Below are 11,396 nucleotides of genomic sequence, written 5' to 3'. Positions count from 1 at the left end.
TCCTGCTGATCAAGACGATATTATAGCTGACGTACATCCTTTCTTGAGGGACGTGCTACCAGGCTTGGAGAAACCAAGCAAGCCAATATAGGCCAGAGCTCTTTCTGAACCTGGTTATTTCACACACAAAGGCACAGCCAGAGTGGGACTTGGTTTTTCTGTGGGCATGTATGACAGAAACTGCAGAAGTATAGGAAAAATGCCAGGGAACCATGCCAGCAAAAAAGAAGGATGGAATAAAGAGAGAAGAAAAGAGACAAATGAAACAAGATAAAATAACACAGTTCGGAGGCTCAGAGTTTTGGGGGATGGGGACCAAATTAGGAAAAACCATCTTATACCATAGTTTAGATTTTCGGCAGCTGCTGGCAAGATTTTAGGTGTCCTAGAAATTCTCTAACCTGGGTTAAGTACATAAAGCACTAAACCAAAATTAGGTGCTGTTTTTTTAATAGTAAATTAAAATTCAATACCCTAATAATTTATGACTTAGTTATATTATAGACAAATTAGGAAATTACTTGCAAATATTTCAAAGTATGTACAGAAAAGAGAGAATGAAATCTAGACTAATCTGTGGTAAAATGTATCCTTCTATAAGCAGAAACAGAAATAAAGCTTATTCTAATTAGCTCCTCTGAAATACTAAAAGTATCCATAAAAATATTATAGAGCAAAATTAAAATTATTTTACATTTCTGATTAAAAGCCATTATCAGCTATTATTTTTGCAATAAATAATATCTGAGGGGTCAATGATGAAGCATTCAATTACGTTCTGAGGATAAATTGAGGTAACATAGGAGAAAGCACAGAATGGTGCTTGGGCAATACCGTATGCTTAACAAAGTTTTAATATTTTGTAAAACTGGAAGCAAAAGGATTTTACTACCAACAAAAATAGTACTGTCGACTGAAAAAAAACGCACAACGTGAGAGTTGTGGGTGAAGTTTTATCTGGGGCAAAATGAGGACTACAGCCCGGGAGACAGCCTCTCAGAGAGCTCTGAGGAACTGCTCCGAAGGGGTGGGGGGAAGGTCAGTGTTACATCTGATTTTGGTGAAGGGGGTGCGTGCAGTCAAGCACACGTCTCAGCAGAAGGCCGTTGCTGGTCACGAGGAGCAGATGTCTCCGTGCACGATCTTAGTGCTTTTCTAGACCTGAGGAGGTGCAAGACATGCATGGGCTCATAAAACCTCCTCCTGAAAATCTCTCTCTGAAGCCCTGTTCTGCCAGTTTTCCCCAGAGCACAGAGGGCCTCATTCCTGATCTCCACCCTGAATTCCTTTCAGGATGTGTGGAAGGTCAGCAGCTACAGACGTTTGTGACTTAATCCTTATAGAGGCAGACGGCAAATGCCAATTTTTAGTTGGCAGTACAATATTGTGCAACATTAAGGGTCAAATCAAATCACAGTTTATCATGGCCATAAAACCAACTCCAAAACATTCGGTTTACCCTTGCAAAACTCTTGTAAATCTTATGCTTGTAAAATATCTGTATTAGATACTATCACATAAGTAGTGGCATTTGTTTGCTGAATGACCGACCAAATTAGTGGTCAAGTAGTTTTTACTTTACTAAAACTAAGAAGCCACACAAAGTATTAAGAAGAGTAACAAAAGTGTGAAGCATGATTTCTTGTTTTGTTTCTTAAAAAATTCACACAGCTATATGCACAGGAAAAAAAGATCAGGAGAGGATAAAAAAATTAACAATGATTTTACTGCTGTTCCACGAGAATGTGGATCATTTTCATTTCCTTCTTAGTAGCGGTTTTATGCATCTGAACAAATTTTCTACTAGTGTTTCCAGTAAATATTTTTAAAAATAATTTAATCCAAAAAAGTACAATGTAACTGTGATACAGAATTTCTGAAATCTATACATATCCAACCATCAATTTAAAAAGCAACCTAGCACACGTTTACTTAAAAATCATTTGAGGAACTTCCGAAATCCTTTATTTAGAGTAGGCAGAGGTCCTGAATTGAAAAACAAAAGACCTATTTATGAACAAAAGAATCTCTTTAAAATTTTCCAAATTACTTTAGTTTGCCAGACCCTCCTCCCATGGTACTGTAAAGCAGTAAAAACAATAGGTTTTTATTGTGAGGCAGACTTCTTAGCTGAGCAAATAACCATAGAACCCGAATCCCCAAAATATGCGGGGTTGCGGGGGATGGGTTGAGGGCAGGGAAGAATAGGATTTCCAGACGTTCTCAGCAGTTCAGGACAGGGGGAAAATGTAATTTTTCCTGCAAGGGCCACTGATGCACCTTGTAACCAAAGTCTGTTTTACCGACACCCATGGTGATCAGCTGTGCCTTTTGCAGAGAAATTTAACTACTGAACAGCTGAAAGGAGAAACAAGATTTAGTGAAAAGAGCACCATGACGACTAACAACATTGCCCATATTAAGCTCTGTATTTTCTAAGTCAGAGTTTGGGTCATGTAAAAGTAAAACTGGCCCCAGAGAAGAGAGCAGTTTCTCACAGATTGCCATTTGAATCTCAAATGACCATGTTTCACAGCATGCTCAATACATTCCAGCATGTAACTGCATTTTAATTTCCTAAAACCACAGGATGTAAGTTTGATTTCAAATAGTTTCTGGACTGTGATATTCAATACTGATAAAACTGTATGATGTCCTCCTCAAAGTTCCAACGATTCAGCATATGGAAAAGGACCTTCATTTTCTTGGAAGCACTATTATCAGAGAAATTAACTCCTCTGGCTTTTGTAAATGAATCCTAAACAATGAATATTAAGAGCTAAAGCTACTGTCATAAGAAATGGAACTTAGATTACAGGAAATGAACAGGCTGTATATTCCTCACTCACGAGGGTGTTGTACCAAGTCCTGGACAAAACCTGCAGGTATGAGACTAAATTTTCTTTGCCATGAAATGCTCATTAGTGCTTACTTTGGAAAATGAATTCAAAATATATTAACATGAATGAATCTTTACTTGAATGCCCATTTAGTACATGGAAATCATGCAGTCACCTTTCCAACTTTATAAAACAGGGAGAGTCTGTGACTTTTATTATTATTTTTTCCTGTGACTGTTTTAATCTCCAAGTATACGCAAGAAGAGAAGCAGATCTATTTTAAAGAAAATAGATCAAGAGGGAAAAAGGGAAGGTGGAATTGTGTCATAAGTTTGGGAGTCGGAACCAATTTGAGATCATATTATTAATCAGTTGGAAGGAACTTATAAAGACAAATTTTTACATGTGAACATCAAACAATGTACTAAGATGTTCAACAATTTTCACCACAGGGACTGGCTCTGACCTGACCTTGAGAAAAGATAAAGGGAAAAATTTTTTTGAGAGGATAGAGTGGTTAAGTACAGTTGACCTTGAACAACACGGGTGAACTGCATTAAGTCCACTTATACTCGGATTTTTTCAATAGGAAATACTACAGCACTACACGATCCAGGGTTGGCTGAATCTGAGGATGCAGGTACAAAGGGCCAACTCTAAGTCGACTACACATGGATTTTCAACTGGGTGGAGGGTTGGTGCCTAACCCCCAAGTTGTTCAAGGGTCAACAGTATATGCTTTCCTCTAAAATACTATTGCCTCTTGAGCCTGACTCCAAAACTAACTGACAAATTCAATACGCTTGTTTTTAGGCAACAAATCTATTTAATCAATGCGGTAGAACTTAGAATGAAACTCTGATCAGTAATTTAAGGTACAGGAATGCAAAGCTTTGGCTGCTCTACGAAACCTAAATATCTAGAAAACCTGGAGCTAACCTCGAGGTGCCTGGCATATGGGCCCCTATGGCCACTCTTTATCAGATTCTAAGGTATCATCATGTGTAAGAAGTGCCCACTCTTGATTTCATAACAGCTTTTCCAGGAGATAACAAAATACAAAGGTACATGAACCAAGTTTTTAATGAAAGAAAACCTGACTTGTGGAAAAAAAAAAAAAAATGCACATCTTAGAACAGAAGAAATGACTGCATTTCTTTCCTCGTCCTCTTTGTCTTCCTATCTGATTTGTCCATTTACTTTCTTCCTTTCCCCTGACCTTTCCATTCCTCTTTCCTTTTTTCCTAAAATTAGCCTAAACCGCAGGTGGCTAGTAGGAAAATGTTTGTGTTCTTAAGAATTTATGCATTGGGCATCTCCTTTGGTGGGCTGTGAAGACAGAAAGGTCAAAGAGCATCCACAGAAACACCCAGAAACTTCAGCCTGGGGGAAGACATGCAGTACAACTTAATGCAACTCATCACAGGGCAGGAGAGCATTATGACTTGCGCCTGACGAGCAAAGCCACAGCGAACACGGTGAGGGTGGGGAGGGCCGTGCAGAGGAGAACTGCTATAGACGGTGAGTGGTACTCAGATGACAGGGAGGGCAACAGATCTGCATGCTTCCTAGGAGAGAGGGATCAGGGCACATAAAGGCAAATGCAGAAGAAACCTCTGGCATAAACGGGATGCAGCACCCTAACCTGCCTAACAATCACCAACACCAGAGTAAGAGGGGGCTATTCTCAATGTGTTTGCTTTATTTTAATCCTCATTATAGCTCAATATGAAAGGTCTTATTATTATCTCTATTTTGAAGGCCAGGAACCTGAGGCCAGAGAGATTATTAAACGGCCTAAGGGGACCCAGTTTACCAGCTGATGATGGAGTCAGGGTCTGAATGCAGGAAGTCTGGCTCCAGGGCTATACTTTTAGTGTCTGTACCTGTCACCAGTGCACAGTATCCAAAGGAGGATAATAAGAGATAAAATACGGCTGGGGCTATTCTGGGCAGGAGACAGAAGAAAGGACAGAAAAGAAGAAGCACCAGAGACGCAAGAAATCACGAAAGTATCATCACAAAACCCATCACAGCCGGCTGGCCCTCGTGAAACCATTCCACCACTTTATTTGGTCCAACTGGTCGATACTTCTATCTCCTTTACATTGGCTAAATAATCCAGTGAACAATTTCTATGCACTGTGATAGTTGTGAAAGTAACGGAGAACAGAGTGAGCCCTCAAAGCACGCGAAAACTAACCAAATGGAAGATGTGTCAGTAAGTAGCACAAGCACATGAGGCTTCAGCATTTATTTGCAAAACCATGACTGTAAGTGTTGTGTGCGTGAGTGTTGTGTGTGCATGCACACGCAGCGTCTCCTTCTATCCGACAAACACACACATGTCCGTGCGCAGGCACTCACGCACACTCTACCATATATAAAAAGCTACCAGACCCTGTTAAGGGTCACAACCACGCAAGCGGATTCTGAAACAAAGCCAATGATTTCCGGCCAAGCTCTGCTCCAAACATACCTGCTTCTGGGTCCTGGTTGAAACGGCAGTACTTGGAGTTCTCAAGTGAAGGCAGGCACTGCTCAATGGGTACCCAAACGTACGTCTCAGGACACAGCAAATCAGATGGTCTATACTGACCCTAAAGAGAAGTGAAGAAAAAAGGCACAGGCATTACTAACACAGTTAACTTCCTAGTTACTAGACTCCAGAATTCCAGGAAAAGTTTTAATCACAAAGTTAAATGAAGTCAACCAGAAACAGCTTTACTGTAAATACTAAACAACCCTATTAGTAATTGCTTTCCCAGATCAAGAATGCACATTTGATCAAAAGGCCCTCAAACAAATGTATCACCATTTGGGATGCCTGTGCTCATGTTTCAAATTCAAGTTGTCTCTTAAGTGCTAGTTAGTAACACAGTGAAAATTCACATTTGACAGCATTATAATTTACATATGAAATAAACATTTTCCAAAATGGAATCTCACTACCCTTAGTCAGAATTTTTAAAATTTGTAAGCTCAGCTGATAATATTCTTTCCATTCTAATGTACTAACAAGTACTGTCTGGTCAACATGCTTCCATGAGCAATCTAGACTGATGAATGTAAAGAAAGAAAAAAATTTTTAAATTACAAAAATTTCAGGGAAATATCTGTGATAATAATCCTCTAAAGTTTCTTCAAACACTCTATTTTAGAAAAAATGATTTATGTATTTATAACCCGATCATGTACCCCAAATATAAAACAAAGACCATACCACAGATGCTGAAGAAAAAATCATTCACCTAAGGGTAATTTGGTAGCCAGTTAACAGAGGATAGTGCGAATTATGTGAAATCACTTAGTGAAAATTTTTAGACGTACCGGTTAATTAAAATTCCACATTTCTCTAAATTTTAAAATTCAAACTTCATCACAGAGGTTAAATCTAAACATTAGTTTTCAATTTTTTTAAGCTACAACCCATAGTAAGAAATACATTTTGCATTACAACCTAGTAAACCTATATGCAAATATAACACTAGAAACAAGTCTTTTACTATAGAACCCTTGCCCACATGCTGTGAAATCCTTTCTTTTCTTTTCTACTCTACTTCATCTTTTTAAAAATGATGCTCTTGGACTATTTAACACCAAAATTGCTTTTCATAAATAGCAAATGGGTCACAAGCTCAGAGACTGAAAAGCACTATCTAGCGCCAACCCCATGACAACGAATACTGCTGCTTAAGGGCTTAGCACTGTCACACGGCTTTGTATCAGAAAGGTGCTCTGTAACCAGCCTACCATGTGTGAGCAACTAGTGAAGCATCACTTAGGTTTAAAATGAACACCACACCCTCCCAGCATTCAAAACATTAGGGAGTCTGTAAGCTAATGGAGAGACTGTACATAAAACGCACGCAAACAAATTAATTCCTTTCAAGAGGCTGGGAGAAGAGTTCAAGGAGGATATGGAGTTTTAACGGGAACAGATTCACGGGCTAAGTCTGGGGCAGGCTGAAAAGGAATGAGAACACTCTAGACGAAGATTACAGCACAAACAAAGACGCAGAGTTGGGCCTAGTACAAGATAACTCTGGGGAACGTGAAATAGCAGAGCACTGCAGAAATGAAAAGGTAGGTTGGGGATCAGCTTCAGATACCATGTTTTGGACTTTATTCTAGATGAAAGGAATGCCTGCTGCCTGAGACAGAAGGCATGACAGTATGAAGACCAGAACTCAGGTCTCTGACTCCGATCTTCCTGCAGTGTTCACGGCATTGCTGATGCCTTAGTGTCCTAGAGCAATAAAGGTCACCTAGAAGGGGCAGGTCTAGGTGGGCCACACACTCATCTAATATTAAAATTCGAAGCACAGGGTTATTTAGAAATGAATTAATAATTTACTTAGGAGGTGTAATAAAGCCAGTTATTCCACTGATATCTACCTTTTCAAAAGCAATGTCATTCTCTCCATTAATTCAGAAAGTATTTTATTGCGAAAAGGGACAGTATGATGCGGTGCTGCCTACATTAACAAATCTGAACACTAGATAGCAGTCTAAAGCAGTGGTTCTAAATCTTTTTTTTTTTTTTTTTCCTTTTTGGTTACGGACTATTTTGAGAATCTAATGGGGGTGGGGGGAAGCTAAATATACAAGCTAAAGAAATAAAACTTCTAGGGGAAAAAAAGGAGTAAATTTTCTTGACATTGGAGTATACAAAGATTTCTTAGAACACAAAAAGCATTAACCATAAAAGAAAAAATTGATGAATTGGACTTCATCAAAATTACACTGTCTTCAAAAACTTACTAAGAAAATAAATAGGCAAGCCAAAGATTGGGGAAAATATTAAGAAAACCTGTTGTATTAGACAACATATTCGTATCCAAAACATGAAGAATTTAACAACTCAATAATAAGAACAATCCAAATTTTTTAAAAGGCAAAAGACTTAAAAATTTTGCCAAAGATATATGAATACCTAAGAAACCCAACATCAGTTACCAGAAATGCAACTTAAAACTATAATAGGATACCACTGAATACCCACTAAAATGGCTAAAATTTAGAAGACAAATAAATATGTTCTGGCAAGGATTTGGACCATCTAGAACTTGTGTTGTTTTAAAATGGCATAACCATTTGTGATAAAATAAATATTCTTGTATACACATCATTTGTGCATATGTCTAGGGTAAACTCCTTGGATTGGAATTGCTGGGTATAAGGGTTTTAAGTTTTATAGCACAAAACTGTTTTCCACTGAACTTGGGCCGTTTTATATTTCCATCGGCAATGTTACGTATGCAAGTGCTACTTTCCCCACATTCTTATCGACAGTGTACTATCAAAACTTTCCATCTCTGCCAATCTGAGAAATGGCATTTCACTGTGGTTTTAATTTGCACTATGTATCTTTCCATATGTCTAAAGAAATTTGTATTTTTTTTCCTATAAAGTTGGCCCATTTTGTTGTTAGATTTATGGTCCTGGTAATTGAAAAATGCTTTATATATTAAGGAAATTAACCCTTAGTTTGTGAAATATGTTGTACTTTCCTAGTTTGTCTGTCTTTCGACTGTGTGTGCTATGCTCTTTTACCATGGAGAAATCTGGTAAATGGTCAAATTTATCATTTTTTAAAATGGCATCTGGGCTTTGTAATATAACTAAAAAGGTCACTTTCACTCCAAGATTATAAAAACATTTTCATGGTTTTTTTCTAGTACTTTTATGGTTTCACAATTTTGCATTTACACTTATGCTCCATCTGGAATTTATTCTGGTGTAAGGTAGAAGAAAAGGATCCAACCTAATTTCTTTCAGATGTTTACCAAGTGGCCTCAGCATCATTTTTTAAGCAATTATCATTTTCCCCACTGATTTAAAATTTAAAATGTCTTTTTGATAACTTACTAAATTTCCAAATATATTTAGATCTCTTTCTGCACTTTCTATTTATTCTGTTATACTTCTGACTGTGTAATCATGCACCAGTGCCATATAGGTTTAAATATTAAAGCTTTATATTATATTTTAATATAATATCTGGTAGAGCTAAACCCCCCCCTTATTGCTCTTCATCTGCAGAATTTTCTGATTCTTCTTGCTTAATTATTCTATGATTCTGCATTTAGTACAAAAAGATTACCAATATGAATAAGGAAACAGTAATAAAAATGGATGGTGTATCCTGTCTATTGTGATGGCAGCATATAAAAGAAGAGAATCCCAAGAATGTCTAGTAAAAGGGAAACATATCATCTTAAGTTAAAAAAAAAAAAACAAGAAAAAACAAAATAAAACCCCAAACATACAAATGACACCATTTTCTAGTTTAAGATAGAACTAAATGCTGACCGGCTGAGATGCACAGACCAAATTTCGGGGAGGAGGAGGGGGGAGATCAGCCATCAACTATGAGTCTCTTAAGATAAAAACAGATACATTCCCCGCAGATATGCTGATTCATTAGCAGCCACCTGAATCCAGGGCCTGGATTTAACAATGATGCTGACAATAAAAAGTACTCAGTCAATGAACATGAAATGACTCCTCACTATGCGGCAGGCACTAGGTGCTGGGGAAAAAAGATGAACAAATGCACGTCTCTAGATAATTCACAGTCTACTGGGAATGACTGACCTGGAGAAAGATAAAGCACACATAAGAATATATTAAGTGTGATCATGCACAACTGTCCAAAGTTCCTAAATTTCCACAATGTTCTTTGAAGGCAGTACTTAATATTTTATTTTTAACTCTTTAAATACTCAGGTTATCTCACTGAAAAACCATACATGTACACATTTTAACTTCTGATCATCCAAAATCAAATTTTAGATTAGGTTAAAACATTATTTTTCTCCTCAGTACAGGCTTATTTCAGTGCTTTAAATACTGTCTCAAGCCATCAAAGAATGCAAAGAGTTTTATGAAATAAACCACTTTGAAATGTTACGCTTTCTAAGCTTAGCTGGTAGAGAGTTAAGTGCCCAAACTACTTGCAGTTCAATTTAAAGTTGCCAACACAAATGAAAAATGCAGAGGCTTGAAAGCTGCCCTGCCTTTCCAGCTAAGAAAATGAGAAAGGTCTGTATTAAGAATGTAATTACTTAAGGATTTGGACATACTTTCCCATGGTCAGAAGGAAAAATATTTAATCAACCTCTAAGTACATTCATTCATGTTGGAACAATGAGGTAAAAGCAGATTAATTCTCTCCTAGGGTGCTGACTTTCTGTAAATAAGAAGAAATCTGAGTTACCACAGATTTCTAAAGTATTCAAAATTTTGAAAATGTGATTGGTCTGACAGGCCTTATCTTACAATTGTTCAGAACTTTCTTTCAATTTGATCTACATGTTAGAAGATAAACTCTAGATTCCCCCCCACGCTGTCCCCAAGAAGCCCACTCAACAAGGACGGCACCAGAGGGAAATTTTACCTAGCAAGGACACCTATTTGAAGAGGGGAGGCCACAGGAGAGGATAATGTAGTTCAAGACAAGATGCCTGGAAAAAGTAAAGCTGTCTTCTAAAAAGCCTAAATGTAGAGGAGGAAATGCATGTGTTTCATCATTAATTAAACACTTCTGGTGAGGTGTAACTACCCAAGTCAAAGTCCTCAAAGAGAAGTAAGTTCAGCAAACTCTGTGATCTATAACTTCACCACCTGTTCCAACTTCTGGAGCTGTTTACAAACTGGCACTGTTTTAGAAGTGGAAAACAAAGTGGCTCTATATTTTGAACTGCCATACAAGAGTGAATATTCTACTCAGAGTACAACTGTAGTATTCAATGATTTTATTTTCTTTAAAGAAGACTACTTAGACTACTTGTAAAACACAAATTATACTACACCTCCCCCACGGGGAAAAGAAGAAAAAATTAAAATATAGTCATAATATTTCAATCAACTTTACTAGGCTGTCACAGATTAAAATTTGAGGAAATGCAGAAGTTAAATCTGAAACACTAGGGGGAAAAAAACCTAGCTAAATACATGTCCTGATCCATTTCTATTAAAAATAACTGCTTCTTCTGGAAGAGGAGAGCATACAATTTTGGTTTTTGGTCAATGGAATGAATTGGCATTCTTTTCACTTCCATCCTCTCGACCATAATTTGAAGAACATCTTATCATGCTGATCTAATTTTCTACATATTAAAGAATCACAAAATAAATTATATGTAGAATAGCTTAGTTTAGCAAAATATAAGTCAGAATTTGGGCCTAAAAATTACATTCATTTGATAGCCAGAGGTTAAAAACACCTCACTATCATATCTTACTGAATAATAGTGAACACAGGTAGCCAAAGAGCATATAAAAGGGTATCTAGAAAAATTCGATTTCACAGTCATTAACAATTTCAGCAGAGGTATTTTAAAACAGATTAACACCCTTTACTTCTAATGAAAACACAGCCAACAACACGAGAAGACTTTCCCTCAGTTAAGGTATAGCTAGTTAGAAATCTAAATGTTCCAAGGCAAAGGCGGTATTAACTAGATGAAAGAAGAGCAAAAAAATGGTTCCAGTGGGCTTCCCTGGTGGCGCAGTGGTTGAGAGTCCGCCTGCCGATGCAGGAGACGCGGG

General features: G+C 37.4%; 1 protein-coding gene across 4 annotated transcripts in view; it reads right to left on the bottom strand.

Annotated features, from left to right (window-relative positions):
- The window catches only part of ATE1 (arginyltransferase 1), a 167,662-nt gene that overhangs the window by 32,800 nt on the left and 123,466 nt on the right, over positions 1–11,396 (bottom strand). For all 4 annotated transcript variants that reach the window (XM_007469558.1, XM_007469556.1, XM_007469557.1 and 1 more), the window contains one exon: positions 5,320–5,440. In XM_007469558.1, the coding sequence (XP_007469620.1) occupies positions 5,320–5,440 (121 nt within the window). The remainder of the gene's footprint in view (positions 1–5,319; positions 5,441–11,396) is intronic.

The sequence above is a fragment of the Lipotes vexillifer genome, unplaced genomic scaffold (assembly GCF_000442215.2).
Source record: "Lipotes vexillifer unplaced genomic scaffold, Lipotes_vexillifer_v1.1 scaffold240, whole genome shotgun sequence".
Classification (NCBI taxonomy): Eukaryota; Metazoa; Chordata; class Mammalia; order Artiodactyla; family Lipotidae; genus Lipotes; species Lipotes vexillifer.
The sequence above is the reverse complement of the archived record's forward strand: the minus strand, read 5'-3'. Positions and strand labels throughout refer to the sequence as shown.